The 21,945-nt window shown below is 49.7% G+C and overlaps 1 protein-coding gene across 2 annotated transcripts in view; it reads right to left on the minus strand.

Annotated features, from left to right (window-relative positions):
• Positions 1–21,945, minus strand: part of CTNNBL1 (catenin beta like 1) — a 43,641-nt gene continuing 21,696 nt past the window's right edge. For both annotated transcript variants that reach the window (XM_030502571.1, XM_030502573.1), the window contains exons 11-16: positions 20,144–20,325; positions 11,703–11,800; positions 10,599–10,679; positions 5,064–5,201; positions 4,499–4,571; positions 1–223 (exon numbers count right to left, since the gene is read on the minus strand). In XM_030502571.1, the coding sequence (XP_030358431.1) occupies positions 135–223; positions 4,499–4,571; positions 5,064–5,201; positions 10,599–10,679; positions 11,703–11,800; positions 20,144–20,325 (661 nt within the window). In that variant the 3' untranslated portion in view covers positions 1–134. The remainder of the gene's footprint in view (positions 224–4,498; positions 4,572–5,063; positions 5,202–10,598; positions 10,680–11,702; positions 11,801–20,143; positions 20,326–21,945) is intronic.

Consider the following 21,945-nt stretch of genomic DNA (forward strand, 5'->3'; position numbering starts at 1 on the left):
TTAACAAAAACAAACTATCTTTAATATCTCCCAAATCCCAGTTAGAAGCAGTTTCACAGAAACATCACTTTGATCGTGCAATCAGGCTGGAGGGGGGCAGCAGAGGCAGAACCAGGCACCGCATCCCTGAGGCCTCAGAAACTCTCCAGCAGGTCCAGGATCCGCTTCTGCTCACTCTCTCGAAACTCCTGGTTCTTCCCATCCCCGATGTTCTCCGCGTACTCTGCAGGGGACAGAGCAGACAGGCACAGGCTGAGTGAGATACCAATGAGCAACGGCAGCTTCTCGTGCAGAGCCACAGCAGAGCCCAAATCTGCACCCACTGCCAACCCACTGCTTTTCTCCCCATCCCCAGGGTTAAAGTGTCACATAATGAACACTTCCTGCCCCTCACAAAGCTTTTGTCGCAAACAGGCGGCAGCAGGAACGTCCTGCTCCCAGCACCGAGCAGCAGCACCAGCCCTGGCACACGCCAGCAGCACTGTTCCGGCCTCTACCCACCGGGAAGGCCACGGCCCAATGCTCCTCCCGGCCCCTCCGTTATCCCAGCGGAGCTGGGACTGTTTGAACTGACATAACAGCACCGGCCTCTGGCAGCCCAAGAACTGCCACCAGCCCCAGCCACTGCTGGCTTGCCCGGTCCCCTTTACATTGCATCGCTGGGGCAGGGCTGTCACAGAGCTGCTGAACGTTTCTGACCCCGAGTTAACTGTGGTCTGAGCATCTCAAAGGAGGGTTTGCGTCAAGTAGAGACCAATTCCCCAGTCTACAAGTGCTTTTACCCCATAGGGAAGAAAACACCAGCTCAGATCTAACTACAAAACAAACTCCTTCTCCTCAGACCCTGATCATGGTCCTGCCCATCCACACAAACAGCCAAACACCACAGAACCAAATACTTTCTCCCCAGCTCTCCTTCCTGGTGCTAATTTAAAACCAGTAGCTCATTCCCATACCAGCTCCCTCCTTCCTGCCACCAGAACCTGCATATTCAACGAGGGTTTAAAAAGGAAAACTGAAAAGCAGGTTTGGAGCTCAGCAAATCTAAGCAAACCAGAGCAGACGCCTGCTTGGGCAGCGCTTTCCAGCCTCCTGCATTCTCTCCCTCTTCCTAAACAGAGAGCTTGTATTCAGCCTCTGAATGGTAAGTTGCTGTAGAAAGTTTGCTTTTAATATTTATGCGTTCAGCACCACTACATGCTCCTGAGGTCCATCAAAGCCTTTATTATAAGAGCACTGAAAAGAGCGAGGACAGGGAGAAGTTGGCTGATGTGCGAGTCTCCTGCGTGTACTCTCCCTCTCCCCATACAAGAAGTGGAGTTCTTTGCCAGGGCCTCTGGGAGAAATCCTTTTAATATTTATATACCACTACAGTACCTGTAACCAGAGGAGGTGGGGAGAGCTGAGGTTTGCTGCAGGTGAACCCAACCTCCTCGCTGCCCTGGAGCAGGGGCACCAGCACGGGGCACTTGTACCTCCAGCAGTTGCTGATGCTGATTTGAGACCAGATAAACCCCAGCACCAGGCTTAAAAAAGAAAATAAATCTCCCACCAAGGCTGTTTTATTTACTTTTTAATTTAAAATTCCACCTCTTCAGTGAGACAGCAAAAAAACCAACCCAACGTAAGCTCCCCGTGCCCACAGTTAACCAGAGCTGACACGTGCTGGGGCTGCACAACGGGAAAGGACCTGAAGATTGGTTTCTGCTTCATTAGACAAAATACAATGGTTACGGAACAGTAAAAATCAATAGGGAAATATTGAAGCTGGTAATGGATATTGGAAGCTATAAAGCCTGCACATACTGAGGGACCACAGGGCAGATTCAGCACAGTGCTCACGACATTCCTACCTTTGCTTTTGGATTACCTGTGCTAGCAGCTTTAGGTTGTACTGCTCAGGAGGCATTCCACCTTCCTGGCTGCCTGACATGCCCACTGCCTGCACTGCAACCACATGTTTAACTGGGCACCACGTCTTGGTGCTTCTGGGGAGGGAGCTCTGCACCTCTGACAGCAGCTCCCCAAGGGGAGCAGGCACCAGGGGCTGTCTCCGGATCCATAAGGAGCACAGACACCACTTACTGTCATGAAGACCAGTCTCCAAAACACCCCCAGCCAAGCACACACCGTTCAATCATTCTCTTCCAAAGGATGAACTAACTGTCCCGTTGCAAGTAACGTCTGATCTTCCAGGCAAAGGAGCTGCAGGAGGACTGGTCAGGCTGCAGAAATGCATTTAAGGAGCCTTCAGTTGTCCCCTGCCCACTCCCCCCCCTCAAAAACCCTACCACAGGAAAACAGTCTGGCTTCCTCCCTTGCATCACAAGTAATTCTGAGCAACCCCAAGGGATCCATCAGCTGTCAGGTTGCCAGAGAAACATGGAGAATATGTAGGCCATAAAAATCAAACTAAAAACCAAGCAGCTAATTAGTATGCAAAAATAGAAAATAAAAACTGAACAGCAGCAACACACTGAACCAAAAGTAAAAATAAAGCAGCCCTGATCTGCCCTGGGAGCAGCTGCGGTGGCCTGGAACGGTTCAGCCAAGGTGTCAGCCTTCTCTCAGCCTTTTGGGATAGAGTGGTACAGTTCTGGCAGTTAGACTTGGGGTGTCCCCACTGCCCCAGCCCTGGACACGCTGCCAGCTCCACAGCCAAACCCACCGCTCCAACAGGCAACCACATCCCACCAGCAGACCCCTCCGGAGGGGCAGGTCCGTGTCTGCAGCGTCACTTCTGCCAAAGCTGGCAAGTCTTACACTGACCACACGTACTTGGGCATCGGCATGTAACTACTGAAACACTCCCGTGCCACCAGCTCAGGCTGCGGGTGAGCTCAGCGCTGCTCCTGTCCTCAGGAATCTGCTGGGCCCCACGGCACTATTTCACAAAGACCCACCATAAATCTATTTCTAAGGTCATTGACTACTGTGATGGCAAAAGTCTCCAGAACTGCCAAACGTAAGAGCTGGGGAGAGCTGAAGACAGAGCCTCAAATGCTGTGTCCATCACCAGTATTATCAACAAGCCGCATGTGGCCTCTTCAGCAGGGAATACGTTACTGCTGAGCACCAACCCTGCAGGAGAACCCCCAGCCTGTGAGACACAATCAAACCCCTGAAAAAGCCTCACAATGCAAGTCACTGTCTGTGAAAGGAGGAACCAGATGAAATTTTAATGCAGCTGCCCTCCAATTCAGCTTAGCATGTAAATCAACAAGGCAGAGACATGAGCGTGATGTGTGTGGGTGCAGCGAGGTGTGCAGACAAACCCTGTGGGCACTCGTGGCCCTGGTCAAGTGTGGGGATCTGAAAGCAGACATGTGCCATGCTCCAAGTTGGAAATGGACAGTTTGGAAGCAGGAATTGTCAAGTATCATGATTAAAATCAGAAAAGACACCCTATCCAGTCCCCCTGTTCATCAGCAGGCATTAACTCGCACTTGTTGGCAAAGGATAAAAGCCAAAGAGATTGCCTATAGCTGCAGGTAATCTCTCACTGTCAGAAAATCACTCTTAATTTTGTCATACCAGCCATCCTTCTGATCCCCTTCTTTCCTGCATATGAGAAGGGAGAATACCAACAGGATCTGCAAGAGAAAAGCTGCCTGTATCTGCCAGTGTTGAGGGAAGGGGCAAGAGGCGGCCCAGGAGAACATCACTGATACTGCCAAAGAGACACTGAAACACCATGACCCACAGCACAGCACCCTGAGGACACTGCTGAGCTTCCCTTCTCTCCAGAAGGGAAAGAGACTCCTCGCCCCTCATCAAAACAACACGGCCCCCCAGGACCAAAACCAAGACTCTGCTAAACAAGGAGGCACCTCCTGTGGGAAGCAGATCCCCAGAGAGAGTCTGAGTCCTGTCCTCTCCTTCCGCAGCTCAACCGGCTGTGTCTGCTGCAGGACAGCAGGCTACAGATGAGAGCCACAGCTCAAACCAGCATTGTTCTAATTCAACACAGGCATTAAAAATAACAAGCAGTACTTTAAAACTGGGATTGCAAATCACAACAGCTACATTTTAAAGCTACAGAGGATACTTTAATGCTATAATCCATATTAATCTGACACTAAGAACAAGACAAATACACCACGGATACTAATATGGTGCAGATGGTGAAGTGCAGGGCCACGTTCATGAAAGATGAGACTCCACTATTCTTCTCTTCAGCATGCGTGAACCCTTCCCTTAAGTATTGACTCTAGTGTTAATATCAGCAGCGAGTTCCAGCCAGTGTGCAGCTGATGGCAGCACGAGGTGATGTGCAATTCCATGACAGCAGACAACAGCAAGTGGCCTAACTCCAAGGTAAAGCACAGCTCTTACCAGGGTGATTCCAGCCCTGCCTGTACCTCAGCACACTACTCAGATGCTGCCTGAAGATGCTCATGAAGTCAAGGAGAATTACATGTGAAGGCTCATCCCACACAGTGGTGACCAAGCTGTGCTGGCAGGGATGAGACACACGCACAGGAATATCTCAACTCACCCTTTAGGATATGTCGAACAATTTTAATGGAGCTGCCTCTCATGTTCAGAATCTGATGGACTCTCTGACGAATCTGACGGGGGACAGGAAAGAGAAGCAATCGGTCTCCAGTACAACACAAACCCATGCACAACCCCACCTGTACCACTCTGAGGGAAGAGCAGAAACCCCGAGCACCACAACACCCAACTCAGCCCTTCCTACTCCACAGTCCCAGCACGTACTCACATGCAGGAAGGTGTGTGGCACAAGTACCCACATAACAGTGTCACAAACCCCCTGCAGTCACACCAGCAGAGCTGCAGCATTTTGCACTGACCTTACTCATTGTATTGTATGAATTCAGTGACAATGATTAGCCTCTAATTAGTGTACCCACTAATGCCCTCCTGACTGCCACAACTTGATGAAGCTGTGGGCACAAGTACAATAAGGAGGAAGTTCCCTCCCCAAAAAGGAATTACAGAGAAGATTATTCACTGAGGCAGTATTTGCAAGGATTTAGAGTCTTGTAGTATCATGGATGGAAACACAGATGATGTGCCAACCCTGTCTATAACTTTACCTGGGGAACACTGGCATTACAGATCTCTGCCATGATGTAACAAATGAGCTGTAGAACAAAGAGACCAGCATCCAGGCGACGGAGATAGAATTCATCTTCCATGTCATCGTCTATTATCTCTCCCCGACGCACCATGTCCTGTGAAGCAGCGCAAAGGAAAGGTGTGAGGCTCACTGCCTTCCCAGGCACCTCCCAGCAGGGTGGCAAAATGCTGGAGATAGTTGTGGTTTCTTAAGGAACGCTTTGTTCCCCAAACACATTCCAGACATTTCTTGCCAAAGTAGCACTGTTAATAATTCATTTCCATTCACAGATACTTCACCCAGTTGTGACCCAGGTTTTGCCTCTGCTGCTGCTGAAGTGTGTCCAGCTGAAAATTAAAAATTTTAATTTAAACACCCAAATTGCATTTCTAAATGGAGGATCAAAGGCTGTGACTATGGAACACACCTGCCTGGGTCTCATTTCCAAGTCCCTTGGCATGCTGGAGCAGATACCTGCTCTTCCACTGGCCAGCTGAGGGTGCTGTTAAGCAGTGCAGAATGTGACTCCGGGCGACTCAAAGACCTATCAGGCTTCCAACTTCGTTATCGACTGATGAAGGAGAAACAGGTCTGAAAGCTCTGCACAAGCACAGCTTCACCGTGCCCAGCCCTGCTCTTCCAGCTTCAACCACTGACCCCCACAGGAATGCCGAGGGTCCGTTCCTCCTCTGCTCATTCAGTGGGTCACTGGTGAGACTTGCCCAAGCGGAGGCCAAGAGGCAGAACACACGAGGCCATTCCATCAGTCTGCTTCAGACAGAGCATCTCCTTCAAACCCTGCAGAAGCAGCCTCCCCCTGCCCAGGGCTGCCACCGGCTGACCCACCACGCACCCTCATGGACCCGACAGGAGGAATCACTGCCTGCACAGGCGACCTTCTCTATTTGTGGGTTTGGTTTTGGTTTTGTTCTTAAACAAAGGAAGCAGCTTGTCAGCCCCTGCTGCCTGCCTACAGCCCGTGTGATTTATTATGCAGCGTCTGGCAGGTGGGCACACTCCAGCAGAGCAATATTTTCTCATTAGAGCCATCAGCCCCGAGAGCGCCGTACCCGCATGCTCGGCGCTGCTCCTCGGGCATGCTCCTGCAAACACACACAAGGTCACTAGCACCAGAGCGGGTCTAGGCCACCAAATTTCCCTGTTTTGTCAAGCCAAGTCCTCACATCTAACTGAAGGTAGAGTCTTCTGAGCACAAGAAGGAAAACTAACCCTGGGCACTTCCCACTGGAGAGAATGCGATGGATGCTCGCTGTGCAGAGAGCTGGTGAAGTGACTTACAAGTACAGCTGCCTCCCGCGAGGCACAGAGGAAAGCCCAGGTAATAAAATACTTCTTTCCTCCTAGAAATCTAGTCTGCAGTGAAAGGAGAAGTTTAACAAACATTGCCTAGTTACCAATTCCGTAAAGTCAACTGCTGTGGCTCTACTCCACGATGCTTCAGCACCAGATCCTGTGGATTCCAGCATCTGCACAACTGGAGTTTACTCCCGGTTCTCAAAACCATGGGCACAGGCACGACCTTGCAAGCAAGCTCTTCCCAGTAAAAGAAAAATCCAGTTTTATGCAAGGAGCAACTTCCCTCACCCTACATCCATGTCAGATTGCAGGAGTCTGATCAAATCTGGTCTCTAAAGCTAAACAACATTGAGACTGGCCAGCCAGAGACTGGAGTGTTGTCCGAAAGACCAAAAACCCCACTCAAGGCAGAAGACAAGGCTGACACTGCTGAACTACCGCTTACCCTCCTCTGCACTCAGGCTTGTTGGCTACTCCTCTCAGCAGTGCCAAATACCTGAACAGGAAAACCTGCGCAGGCAGGATTTGACCCTCCAGAGCTGGAAACAAAGGCCGTGTCTGTTCTGTATTCCCATCTGAGCATGGCCATCCCAGGAGCCGGATCCAGGCAACTGCTGTCTTGATTACAGTGGGAAGGCGACAGCTCTAACAGCCCCTCTCGACAGAGAAGCGAGATTATTTTGTACCAGTAAATTAAGCAGATATGAATTAGAAGACAAGCATGGTTCTAAGGTGCCTTTTCACAGCCTTTTTTTTTTTAAAGCCACATCCACCCTGTAAATGCTCATCTGCCTCCAGTCCAGTACCAGTCACCTTTCCACTTTGTCTCCCTTGCAAAGCTGTCAAGGCTCTAACCTCCAAATGAGCACTCAGATGCCATTTCTAATCTGCCAACAACATCTACTGAGATGCCCCTTGCTGATGGGAGAAGACAGCAATAAGATGGGCTTCTGTGAAGCTAAAATGAGCCTCTCGCGCTAATGAGGCAGGACTGACAAGCCTCAGGGTGTCAAGTAGAGACTCAAACCTAAAGACACGATGGACCTGCCAATGAGGTACAAAAGATCACATTTGCTCAGACAGTCATTGGAGTGGGACCCAGAAGATTCTCCTCATCTTCCTCCTTCCTTATCCTTCACCTTCACCTTCCCCAGTACACACAGCAAGGCTCCTGGATCCTGGTTTTCCTTCCTCAGCAGATGGGATAGTGAGGCCAGCCCACGTGAGCAGAGAGGAGAAGGCTCCAAACACTGAGTACACAACTATTATAACTTGTCTCTTATACCAAGCGCAGCTCTTGTCCCCTTACTCCTTTGGATCTGTACTATGTGGAGGGGCCAGTGGTGCAGCCGTGCTCAGGAGGTGCTTTCACACCAGGGCTGTGCAGGGAGAACAGCTCCAGGCAGCTCCATCCTCCTAAAGCAACTGAAACCCTCCTAAACAAACAAACTCCCGTTTCTGTTATCCCAGTGTGTGGACACTGCTCTCCTGCTAGGAGTTCCACCTCTCCCTTTCAAGGGTGGAATGACTTAACTGTAGCACAATTAGCATGTAATTTGTAAGTCATTACAGCGCAAAGTGTCTGCTGAGAATATTTTATCGAATAAACCTGCTGAGCATAATTTTCTGCGGAACTATAAAAACATGAAACCATCTCCTGTCTTTTCCTGCCATCTTCAGAGATCACTGAGGCTATTGCTGCCACCTGCAATTATCCCTCATTCTAGAGGGAGCTGAAAGCACAGGATTTCCCACCGCTTCCTACAGAAAGAATTAAAGAATTTGAGAGGTGGAGGAGATGTCTCCCGGGTTTTGTTAACTAAAAACTCTAAGAAAAGCACTAAGACAGGCACCGGTGTTGGAGACAAATGCTCACATGGACTTTGCTCCTGGGTTTCACATGGTAATTAGGGTAATGGGTAATTATAATCTCTGATCACATGAATAGATTCCACAGCAGCAAACAAGGGGGTACCACTGAGAAGGGACTTGTGGCCCCCATCCCATTCCACTGGCCGTATCAAGGATGTGGTTTCATTACAGGTTCCTCCTCAGAAACCCTGGCTTCAATGATTCCTCCCCTTCCACTTTCAGCTGGCCCCACACCTTCACTGCCACAAGTTGAAGAGCTCGGCTGTAATCCACAGCACTGAATAAGCCATGCAAAGACAGAAGGAGGAGAACTGCAAGAGCTTCTTACACCAGCTGCACGACCAGAGATGGAACAGTAGCTGTGATACACTCAGTCCTGCTTTGTGTAATCAGCTTTCACTTCCTGTAATGCCAGACTTACACCAGGATACTCTGCCCTCAGACTGGGATCTCATTCTCGTCAGTGCAGCTGAACCTGTAAAATCTCATCAGGTATCATTTTCTTTGGGGCAGAGAGAAGGATGACCAGATTTTGGGGCTACTGTGTCCTCTACTGTAAGCAGAAGGTCAAAAGCCCCCAGGTGCCAGAGCAGTTTCTAAAGGACCCAGCGTTCATCCCATCCACTTCAAAGATTCATGTGCCACAACAAGAAACATTAAAATGCTCCATAAATCCTGCCACAGCCAGGCAATGTCGTGATTTGATGGACAGAATGATGGCTTTTGACTACTTTCTGGGGAAAATGCTCAAGCCACTTCAGATCTCGGGAGACCACGTCCCACTGTCCATTTGAGGACACTATGGAACAAAGCGAATGGTAATTCCAAGAGTTTTCCAAGCCAGAAACAAACCTCAGCATTGTCTGTCATACCCGTTGTGCCTAATATATTGCAGATATGACATGTTTCTGCCAAATTCTATTCTTAGCTCTGAGAGGAGTGAAGAACTCCAGCCATTCCAACCCACAGAGCCCTGCGGTAGGGCCAAAGCACAGTGGCCTTCTGGATACAGGAGGAAAACTAGAGGTTCTTGGGGTTCTCTTCTCCTGTGCATCAGTAGACAGGAATGGGTTCATATTATTAACTGAAGAGCTTCTACAGAAGCTTCTTCACACTCAAATTTCCTTCACCCCTGCTTTGTACTGGCTGTCTGCTACAGGAGTTAATGTTTGCAGAGTGCTTCAGGGTCTTTCTGGATACAGGGCACATGCACTGGCTCAGCGTGTTGCATTGAGGGGCTCCATATTGCAGCTGCCATTACACCACAGGACTTCAGCCAGGAAAACCCATTCTGGTTTTTGAGTTTAGAACCTACATACCAACACTGCAATGGAAAGAACAACTCATTTCTTGCTCTGTTCCGAGGAGGATGAATGGAGCATGGAGGGATAGCAGGGAATGGTAAATGCTGTTTTCCTTCAGGCCACTGTTCATGTGTGAAGCTGCAGCTGTGCATATGGAGCTGGAATGCTGGCAGCAGGCTCACCTCCATCCATCACTCACCCTGTGCCTCTCTGAGCAGCAGCAGCATTGCTCCAATGCCCTCACAGTGTTCCCAGTGCCGGCGCAGGGGCCTGGCCATGGGCACCGAGCTGCGTGTCGGAGCCTGGCAGGGCTGCAGCCCGTGGCACACCGAGCACACCGCGTGCCGCGACACCGCTGCAGCCATTACTCTCTGTCGGTGCTAATCAATCTCACACCCTCTTCAGTGCTGATACAGATAATCTTGTGGGAAGCTGGCCAAGTTCGCTAACAGCTCTGCAAGCTGCTTCCTGACTCCAGCAGCTCGCGCTCTCTCACAGAGCCTGTTCCAGCTTTGGTTCCAAGAAAGTGCTCTGTGGTACCACGGCTCGTGTCATTCAAATGGCTCACTGCTGGTGTGCAGGGAGCACAGGGAGCTCACCAGCCTCTGCCTGCAGCCTCCTCTGACTAATCAAAATAGACGCTTCCTCGCAGCTGATCAGAACTCTAAAGACCAGGGTAGGAGGCCTCGCACATGAGCATGTAATTGTCTCTCTGCATTTCACTTACTCTCCATCTGCCAGACCAAGGAAGATCACAGCCAAGTAAAAATGAAGGCAAATTGCAGCACAGACTTAGGCCCTCCTGGTAAAATTCACTCTAAAAGGCCAAGAGTATTTGCTGTAGAGAAGTTCTTAGCCTGTTTTACCTGAGGTTAACTGGAAGCTGGAGAGCAGGGCAACAAGAATTTGAGCTAACAGCACAGGTATGAGGGCACAGCTTGGAAAAGTGACCCCAGCTGAGCCACGAGTTCTGTGCAGAGGTGTTAGGCATGAGCTGGCAAAACTTAAGCAATACATACGTGTTTCTCTCCATCAATCTTCTTATCAGCTGCCTGCATTGCATCCAGGTACTTAAAATACAGTTCCATCAGCCTATCAACCTGCAAGGGCAGAAGAGAGAGACCTAAGCAAGAAAAAAGAACACCACAATCATCTTTAATCCTTCATGCTGTTCCGTTTTCCTCCCAGCTGCAGTCTCCACAGAGTAACAGGCGACTGTCACTCACAGGAAGGAACACCTTCTGGAAGGATGGTACACGTGTGGTCGGATGAGCACAGAGTCTGCAGGCAGCTCAACCCAATCCCCTATCACAGTGTGCACTCGCCAGCTCCAGCTAGAAGGCAGCAAAGACACAGGGCCCCAGCTCGCCCCCCTGTGCTGTGGCTCTCCCAGTTCTCCCAGTTCCTTCAGCCAAGCTTACACAGGATATACCAGGCATGTTACAGCTCTGCTGCTCTCCTCTGAACTGCAATGGGAAACAGTCTGCAAGCGGTAGAACAGGTTATGAAGAACACCCTTAAAACACACTAGTGAGGAGCACTAAGGAACCAGTATGTCCCCAGTGGTGGAATTTACAAACCCCTTGGGATTACTGGTTTGCAAAAGCTGCAGTTTCTGTCTCAGAACTCTTTGATCTATCCACTACCATGGAAGTATTGTGAAAGAATTTCCCAGAGTAAACACCACTAAAGTGACACGTTCTAGGAGAGGAACGAGGAATGCTGCATGTGTACTACAGCAAACCCTCAACTCCCTGCAAAAGAGCTTCATCAGAAAAACCAGCGCCTTCCCCACTGCCCTGGTTTCAGAGCTGGTACGATGTGAAACCATGTAACGTGTTACACCATAAGCCTGCAGCAGAGACACAGACCTGGGACTGAGCATCGCTACCGCTGTGTGCAAGAGCCAGGAAACAAGGGCCCCTGGGATGTGGGAGGCCAAGCGCTAACGGCACTTCCAGTCCTCCAGCTTGTGGATAACACCATGAACGAGAGCGTGAGTCCCTGCAGCAGGTACCACGAGGCTTTTCAGTAGCTTACTGAGTGCACAGAGGCATCCCGCTGGTATCGAGCATCCTCCCAACCCGGCAGCCCCAGACTGCAGACACGCACTGAGCACTCACCTTCTCACTGTCATTCTCTGTGAATTTATTCAGTAACCGTGTCCTCTGCTGCCCTCTCAGGTTTCGCAGAAGGGAGGCCAGGATGGAGCAGACATGTTCTGGAGATACAAAATGAAAATTGCATGCTGAGATCAGGAACGGGAGCTTACTTTCTCTGTAACATGTCATTAGATTTACTACTAGCATTCCTGCATGTAGCTGTTGATAAGCAGAACCCTGGTCCCGTCCCATCACTGGCATGAGGAGGCAGAGCAGGAGCAGGAAGCTGTGTCTGTCAGAAGCACAGGCAGCTCCTCGCCCCCTAAGCCCAGGCAGGGATGTCCCCTCTGGTTCTGTGCACTTACTCCTGCCACGCTGATCACAGTCCTGCTCATCCCCAGTGACCTGGAAAAAGCACCTCGCATAAAGCCCATGTTCTGCCCCACTCAGCTCCGCAGGCTGCGGGGCTTTACACTTATGCTGTAGATACCTCAACAGATTCACAACTGCAGCTTCCCCAAGATGTCCTCACTATAATCTTGCTGGTTAAGACTCATGAAAAATAATGGCCATAAACATTTCCTCACCCATGGTGGTGGGGAGAGGAGAAGGGTCTTGAGACTGGTTCTGTTCAGAGAGGAAAACGTAACATGCGGAGGAAAGGGATCATCATCTTCCTGCCGCCGAGCCACGTTAACACGCATTTCCATGGCGCTGCCTGGAGCCAGGAGCAGCCGTGATCGATGGCACCACGTACAAAGGACGAGCAGCAAAGACACCTCTGCAGGGAGGCTCCACGGGCAGGTGAAGCTGCACGGGCTGCCTGGCCCTGTCCTTCTCCCTGTCCCCTCTCCCCTGGATGCATTTATCTGCGCTGAGCCACAGAGCGCACAGGCACCCCCATTCCATTAGCCACTTACAAATGGGGCTTCCTTCCAGAAACAGATTTCTGCCTGAGGTGGTGTCGATTTTTCATGCACCAAAGAGATGGGGGAGCGGGTGGAGAACAGGTTTATGGGATGTCAGAGCCGCGGCTGCTCCTGTCTGGGCAGGGACTTGTGATGAAGGGTGATGGCTCCAGGTCTGCCGGTGATGCAAGAGTGGCCACACCACAGAACCCACCACCAAATACAGCGTCTACACTAAAAACACTATAAAAGCCTCCAAAGTCCTTGTAAGATCCTGTTTGCTTCAGGTAAATAAAGATGCAACAAAATGGAGACTTTTTACTTGTAAATCCACCCCAGCAGCTGCTGCTTTAAGAGGAAGCCAGCGCTCTGCATCTCACACTATTTTTCCGCCCCAACTTTCTTTTTTTTGGAAGCGTTTAGAAGTGTTGACACAGTATTTTAGCAGTAATATTCTCACCAATGATGTACCTTCATTGCCTTTTTTCAATATTCATTGGAATATTTCTACATTATATTTCACTAGGAAATGTATTCTAGCCACCATTCTTGCTTTGGCGCACACATGCGGGTGCTTATCCATGTTATCAGTAAAACCTTTACAGCTACTGAGAAGCCTGCAGCAGCTGACACAGGTTTTTTAAGAACGAGGTTATTCTTTCAACACGTCACTCCAGAACCCCAGGAGACGTTCAGCTGCTTGGTCAGAATGTTCAAAAATATTTTGCAGAAATATTTCTAAACTATATAAACCTTTTTATCAGCTTCCTGAAAGAAACGCTCTGGTGCATTCCATGCTGCCCCCCAAATCCCAGTTATGCTCTATGGCAGCTCCTGGCCAACAAACCCCAACAACCACAAGTCCATCACCACAGCACTTGCTCAGGGTCGGATCCTCTTTGCAGCAGGATTAGCAGCCAGTGCTGTTCCTTGTCCTTGAAAGCAAACCTTGTGGCTGCCCAGCTCTGATCTCCGCTGGCACACAGGCCACAAGCTGGGGCGCTGCCTCGGGGTCCCTGCCCGCCCTGAACACTGTGGGAGCCCCTCATGATCCCGCCACTCGCAGTCAGCATCCACAGCGCCTGCAGAGGAAGCGCCGTTTGCAGGGAGGTGACAAGGCCAGAAGCAGGAGCTGCTGCCAGCCCCGTTTCCCAGAAGGAGCGGATCCAAGTGCTCTGAACAGCCACCACCACGGCAGCGCGCTCAGCACCGCCACGGAGACCCGCACAGCAACAGCAGCTGGGATGCAGCAAGAACAACCTTCTCCACAGGAACACCACAGCCTCCCCTGTGCCAGCCACAGCCCAGCCGCCCCATCCTGCCCGGGCCAGGCTCACCCCCCTCTCGGGAGATTTTCCCTCTCCAGAGAGGCACAAAGGCTTCAGAATGCAGCAGCGGTTAAACCATCCTAATTAGATCAATCTTGACTTCGGCAGCGGCGGGGTGGAATACAGATTAATCTGTTCCGTGGCTGGCACTGGCAGCTGCAGCAGCAGGAGGTCCTGTCACATCACAACATTACCCTCCTCTGCCTTTATTATACCCCCACTTTATTTTTTTACATTTCATTCCATTGGAGACCTGCCTCACAATTGGAGACCTAGCCCACTCCCCTGGCAGAGGAGGCCAGCATGCTCCTGGAAACAGGGGACAGCAGGATATCCTGGTGAACCCAGCAGAATTCACTCCGGAGCCTTCTGTGTTGTGAAGAACTTTCCAGATAAAATGCAGAGCAGGGAAGTACCAGGGGAAACAGAAAAGCCAGTTCTCTCAAACTTCTCCCCTTCCCAAGCGCAAAACTCTGCAGTTCATGTTTTTGCTGGGAAACATGGATGGAGCCCCAGCACATCCCAAGGACCAGAGCCAGGAAGGAGGATGCTCACACTAAGACCACACTGCCAAACGCCCCAGGACCTGGTGTGCATCCCTCCCAGCCCAAATCCACAGCAGGAGAGGAATACCGAGAGGTGACTTCAGGAGTTTCTCCTTGTCATGGTTCAAGCCCAGCTCATAGCCCAGCACCACGCAGCCATTCACTCACTAACTAAACCATCAGTGTGCTACCAGCATTGTTCTCAGACTGAAGCCAACACACAGCGCTGCACGAGCTACTAGGAAGGAGAAAAATAGCTGTCAGAGCTGAAACCAGGACACTCCTCCACGCAGCTTTGGGATGCATGTGCAGCGCATTCCGACAGGGTTTGCAGTGCAGCCTGTAAAGCTGCAGCAGACTGACTGCTCCTGCTCCTCACTAGTGTTGGTGGAACCAGGGTCATGCTATTGCAGTGGTGCAGTATCTAACAAGCTTATCTGATTCTACATGCATCAATAACTGCATTCTAAAAGAGTAACCTTCTCAAGTATCACAGTATTTTGCCAAGAGAAATCTTAACACTGACAACAGTAAAACACTGATGTTACTGATGGGTAAAGCAGGACCTGCAAAGGCCAGAAGAGCGCCATGCACAATGCTCCTGGTGAGCTGGATCCCACCATCATGCTGAATGTAGAACAGAATTCTTTCTATTGACTGAGAAAGTTTATTTTTATGGTGTTCCTGCAGCAGAGAGCACTAATTGAGACAAATCTAACTCTGCCCTCAGCATCATGGCTCACTCCCATCAGATTCCTGTCGCGTTCTGGAGACTTGACGGTAAAATAACAAATTGGCATAATAAAGTTCTGTTTAAACAGGCTGATGCCTTCCCCAGGTATCCACTTCAGCAGAGCACTGAATGACAACATTTCCCTGTGGCTGGCAGAGAGGCCAGTTCAGAGATAACTCTTCATCAAGCCATTTTTCTGTGCCTGCCTTCTCACTGGTCCATGTCCGGGGAGCTGGTTCTGCAGCAGGTTCATTCCAGGGGCTTTGCTGCCTGTCAGCATCTGCTACACAGGAGCAGGAGCACGTCCACTAAGAAATGGGTTTCTGCTGGTGTTTTTTACAGAACTGTACAGCTGAGTGTCTCCTTGTTGTGAGAGGGAGAACAGACAAGAAATCACAGCGATAGGAATTCTCATTTGGAAATTGGCTGAACTAATTCTCAGGTTATCAAATTAAGCATTCCTAAGTAAACCTGACATCTAAGACAAGAGAAGGCATCTAAATGAAGATGAATTGGACAAACAGCCTTTTATACTTCATTAGACTCTCCAAGTGGGCAAAACTAGGCTGGAAATAACCATCCTGAGGAAGCACAGGAGAACCTCCAGCCCATGGAGCAGGTCACGACTACTGCAGTACACATGCCACAGAATTTGTGTTTTCTCCATCTTTAGCTCACTGACACTGTTCCAGAGTTTCAGATTCCAGCTCCAAGAGCAGCTGCAGCCCTGTGGACATGCAGACGAGCTGATCCTTAGCTCTGCAGCAGCAGCTTTCAGCACAGACACTCACGCAGCATCCCCTGCATTCAGAGGTCACAACAGAACCATCATTTCAAACCTTACCCCACATTTACACCAGGAACCACCCAGAGCCCGGCTTCTGTTCACTCCCTGTGGTCACAGACAAGACACTCTCTGCTCCTCCAGCTCAGCTAGACCACAGGGTCCCCGTAGGGTCCCCATCAGGACACCTGAACAGGGCAGATCTCATAATTCCATGTGCCTGATGCAGCCCCCAGGCTCACACTGGCCAAGAGCACATCTTCTCCACAGTCTGGCCTCTACCTTTCTACCGATGCTCACTACAGGTAGCACTGTTACACAACCATGTGTTACTGACCACACAGATAAGCCACAAGAAGCAGCTTCAGCCACACTGTGCTGCACAACGCCTGTGCACGGTGCTCAGCCTCTGGCTCGACACCCATGGGTCACAACCAGAGGGATCACAACCCTTCACCAGAAGGATTGCTGGGAGCAGCCAGTCTCAGAAACCAACACTGAGCATCGGGTGGAATTAAGACGTTTCTGCAGTGATATCTGTGGCTATTTCTCCACCTTCACCCGCTCCACACAGCACCGAGGAGCCTCAGGGACTCCCAACACCATTCCAGAGCCCCGCAGTGCTGCTGTGCCCGAGCCATGCTGCTCACCACAGTGATGGGCTGGCTCCCTCCAGAGCTGGGACCTGGGACACTCTCAGGTATTTGGACGCCACAGACCTGGGAAAACTCTAACCTATTTCTGCCATCAACTGAAAATATTTCTGGTTTAAGCTGCTTCATTGCCCCAGGAAAAGGGAAATTGCTTCAAATGAGATTTTTTCTCCCACACCCAACCCCCTCAGACGTAGATCATCATCTGTACAAAGTCAGGCAAAATTGAGGTGCGGATAACACGTACGCAGCCAGACACCACCAGCCTGAGCTCAGGCTCAGATCATCCATAAAGATAGTTAAGAATTTTTCCCTCTCTTGTTTCCTAATTACGCAGTGTATATAAAGCATAAATATGTGCAGTTTGGGTTTAAATTGTTCCCAGGCTCCCTAGAGGAAAATAATTTTTAAACAGTGACAGCGTTTAAAATGGAGCTAACCAGCACTGACACCTTTACAGGAGCTTTTAAAGAGAGAAAAATGCATTACAGAAGAGATATTTTTATCAAATTTAATTTGGATTATAAATTTCTTTAATAAATAAAGCTCACCAAGCCACAGTGAGAGAGGTTTTTTTCCACCAGGGTATTTATTATTTTGCCACATCCGGAACACCGCCCTCAAGACAATAAAAGAAACAGTATTTTATACACTGACTCTTGTGTTAAAAGCAACACTACCATAAAGACAGACAAGGGGAGTATTTTCCTACCACCACCAGACACCTTCCCAGAACAGGAAAGATTCTGTGCTCTAAGGACACAGCACTGGATGAGAAGAGTGTCCCTGCAGTGAAGTACAGCAAAAGCACCCCTGAGCCCCAGCGGTGCCGTACCAGTGGCACTGCTGCTGCTGCAGGTAAAGAACACCCAGAGGCAGTGGGAGGACAGTCCCAGTTTCAAACACCTCTGGCAGAGCCATCCTGTACCTCACCCAGCGCTGAAGCTCTCATCAGGGCTGTCCTCTAAGAGCTGTAATTAGGCTCCAGGGTTACCAGCCCCCATTAAGGACCCCATAGCTGCAGTGTGACCGGGTGTGTGACCCGCCAGCCTTACAGTGGATCTGTTCACAGCACAGCTCCTTAGAACTGCTTTTAATAAATACCGAGGCCTCTGCTACAAAGCTCTCCTAGTTAATCCTGTAAAGGAATCTCGCCTCCATTGGACACGTACGTGAACGCTCTCCTAGCGGGAGAGGATCATGCTAATTAATTTTTAAGGTGTATTTTTTAATCACTCGGAACACAGGATGAAGTTTTTACAGTGAAGAGTGACAAGACTGACTGCTGCATCCTTTTTGATAAACAAATAAAAAGGAGAGCTGCAGAAGGAAGCACATTCCTAGGATAACACAGCACAGAGGCCATCGACTCAGACACACCAGGCCCACACCATTCCGGGCACCACAGAGCTGGTGCACTATTCGCAACCAGTCAGTGGCTCCCAGAGCTGACAGCACTGCCCCAAAAACAGGGAATTGCTGGGCAACATTTAGCAAAGTAAAACCACACTGTGCTGCCTGGACACGTGTCGGGACAACGGCTGCGACAGGCTCTGGGGACCTGCGAAACGTCTCAATTAAGTCCCCTCCTTAGAAATTCAGGGACTCACCTGCCCAGCGATGCAAGACAAAGAAAATTGGACTTACTGCCCCAGCCTTTTAGGGAGAGTTTATTTTAATAAAGCCAATTTCTGGCCTCATCTTGATGGCCTCCATTTCTTCTGAATACTAACGAGATGGAGGCACAGCACAGAGATTGGATGCACGGATCGTGCCGGTCTCCCCCAGGGCAGATTTGCCTCTTCCCCTATCACAGGCTCGGGCAGAATCTGGCCTGTCAGAGCTTTCCAGGCTGCTGCCTGATCCTCACAGGAGCCAAGGCTGCACCGAGGTGTCATCTGGAGTCTCAAAACGAAGCAGATGAGACAGACTTTAACCCACTTTCCCAAACTGAAAATTTGAAGTCAATGACATGAGCCAGAGGCGCACATGGTCAAGACAGAGGAGGCAGCAGGCCTGCCTTCACGGCTGCCGCAGCCTCACCACGCCGCGGCCATCGGTAATGGCGTTACCAGCTCTTAGCCATGGTGCTCTGAACAAAGGGCACCAGCTCACCATGGGCAGAGTTTTCCAGAAGAAAAACAGGCATTTGCTGGATTTGCGCCTCCTTTTCCTCACCAGCCTGTCCTTTGGAGGTGCAGAACAAGCAGATGCTCTGCAGCAAGGTCCACAAGAGGGGACACCTCCTGCCTCTGGGGAACATCGGTTCTACCCGAGTTGCAAGCACAGCACCAGAGCAGGACACATGGGGTTAGAGCTCCTGTTTTGTTGCTGTTTCCTTCCATTTTCCCTTGGTTTGCTGCAAGAGTTAAGGGCGGATACGAGATAAGACTGAGACCCCCGACGCCTCTTCAGCTTCTGACAACATTCACCCTTTACAGAACTGACACAAAACCTCAGCATCACTGGCAGTGTATCAAGTTTATCCCAAGCCACATGCTCAGGAAAGTCCAGAGGAGGCCAGGAAGATGCTGCAAGGGCTGGAGCAACTCTGCTCTGGAGCCAGGCTGAGAGGGCTGGGCTTGTTCAGCCTGGAGAAGAGAAGGCTCCTTAAGGGGAGACTTTAGAGCAGCTCCCAGTGCCTAAAGGGGCTACAGGAAACCTGGAGAGAGGCTTTGGACAAGGGCCTGTAGGGACAGGACAAGGGGAATGGCTTTAACCTGCCAGAGGGGAGATTGAGATGAGCTCTGAGGCAGAAGCTCTTCCCTGTGAGGGTGCTGAGGCGCTGGCACAGACTTTTCCCAGAGAAGCTGTGGCTGCCCCATCCCTGGCAGTGTTCAAGGCCAGGTTGGACACAGGGGCTTGGAGCAACCTGCTCTAGTGGAAGGTGTCCCTGCCCGTGGCAGGGGTTGGAGCTGGATGAGCTTTAAGGTCCCTTCCAACCCAAACCAGTCTGGGATTATATGATGATTCTATGATTATCAACAAAATGGAAAACATGACATTACCAGGAGGAGGGACTGACCCTAGATTCAGTTCAGCACAAGGTCCTGTGGTTAAGACTCCACAGATTTCTGTTAAAGCAGTTTTCCAGGGAGAGAGGGGGAAAAAATAGAAAAAGGGAAAAAAAACCCCAGCAACTTCAAAAGCATGCAGTTTATTTCTGCAATGCTTGATGTTCATTGAGTCACACTTCAGAGCTCAGAGCCATGAAAACACTGCTTTTGAGGTGACATTTGTAGTTGCCTCATTACTCTTTTCAAAGGAGTTTTGCATCAGAGCCAGAGCTTCAAACAACAGACCCTACAGGAGTAAAATAACTTATTACCAGCACATGAAATGGAATTGCCAGAAGTACTGATACCAGAAGGAGGTGGTGAGCATGTTCCCAGCAGCAGGAGGAGCCCTGAAGAGGTGGTGATGTGCTGCTCCCTCCCTGGAGGCGCTTATCAGACACTCACCATCCATCCACCTCCACCACAGCAATAAGGAGAATCTGAAGCACACCCACCTTCATGTTCTTTTTCAGTTGTTCCAACTTTCTTTATCTTTTTGGGTGACTTCATGAAGAGAGGAAAGATGGTTCTCAGGCCCAGAATGTCAACGAACTTGTGACAGTTGTCGGTGCCCTCCGGTCCGATCATGGCATGGTCCAGCACCTTCAGGGCACTGCTGCGGGAGATCTTCTTCTCTCTGAAAAGAGGCAGGTTGAACTTTTCAGGGACATGAGGAGCTTTGGATCACACTATGTTAATGAGACAGCATGGAAAGGGAAATGGGTATGACAAGGGAAGTACAAAGAGTCCAAGCACAAGCTCTACACAAGATTTTCTTCACGTCAAACCATTATATTGACAAATACTCTTCTCAGAAGTGTGGTTGAGGATATTCTCTTGGTTATTTCTTTTTTAATGTCTTTTATTTATTTTTATTTTCTATTTTATTTTTATTTCATTTTCTATACTTCACCGCTATGGTTTTATTTTCTTATTTATTTCCTGGCTAGGGAAGAAGTTATTTCCTCACCACCCTGCAAACAGCAGCACAAAGCAGCAGTGGAGTTGGGTTGGGTACACAAGGCACATACTGACACACCAAGAAGATCAGGATTTAGATCTAGCAATAACTCAATTCAATAAAGGAGTAAGCCTGGTAAGCAGAGCTTGGTGGTCAGCTGTAATGAAGAAAACCCCGTCTCCAGAAATCACGTGTGGAGGGATGAAGATAGATTCTGGGCTATTCTGGTCTAATGCAGGTTCAGAATGCTGATGCAACTTGGCTGGTCTGGAAATGATCTCAAGATGTCCTGTACCTCTTAAACCAGAAACTGAGGAATACATAATTCATCCAGGGGACAAACTAAAACATCCTGTGCAATGCGAACTGAAAAGCAGCCGCTTCCCTTCACGTACCCCTCACAACACACAAACTGAAAAGCCATGTATTAACACCCTGCCTAGAGGGGAGCTGCCGTGCCCAGCACAGCCGCGGGGCTCCCGCCGGCACTGAGCGCGGCCGAAAGCGCTGTGTGCGGCTGGGAGCCGGCGCAGCAGCCAGTTCAACCCCAGGGTGGTGCAGGAGGGAGCTCAGCACCACTCCTACCCTCTACAGAGAGCTAAAAATAAAGTACTTCTGAGGCCAGACAATATGAGAAATGTTTTCAGGGGAAGGAGGTGCATATTGATCAGCATTTAGGAAGGTTGCACAGAGCTGATCTCTGGAATATTCATTGGTTTAAGTTCAGGCTTTTAGAGATCAATAGCTGCTTGACTGGACTGTCTCGAGTTGATTTTATTTGAAATATTTATTCTGCCAGAGGGCAAGCAGTTTGTCTTGGTCTCATCTGTGCTTATGGACATAGCTTTTAGCTGCACACTCATTCAAAGGCAAGTACGGGTGAGTGTCACCCGACAGGGAGTGACCCCAGTCTTCACAGGAAACCCCAAGTTACAACTTTATTTGCTAACCATTATTTTCCTCCTTTTAATACCCTTACATCTAAGAGAACTCTGTTGGTGCATTTATTATTTCAAAAAGAAGAGGCAAGAACATTATTTGGGCTTTCCACATTAGCATAACACCATCTCCCACTTTCTAAAATATTAGATTTCCTGGAAAAGCGCTGCATAAAATGGTTCCGTTTAATTAACCAGAAGATTTAGTAAAGAGACAGTCTAAGTTTCCACAGGGTCATTAGGAACAGCAGGACAAGAAAACATAAAAGGATTTTAATGTCAAAAAAACCCATACCCTGAAATAGCTGGAGCTGAGCTCTGGGGAGCTGGATGGAGCTGCCTGTCCTCACCCTGGCTT

Source organism: Strigops habroptila, chromosome 13 (genome assembly GCF_004027225.2).
Source record: "Strigops habroptila isolate Jane chromosome 13, bStrHab1.2.pri, whole genome shotgun sequence".
Classification (NCBI taxonomy): Eukaryota; Metazoa; Chordata; class Aves; order Psittaciformes; family Psittacidae; genus Strigops; species Strigops habroptila.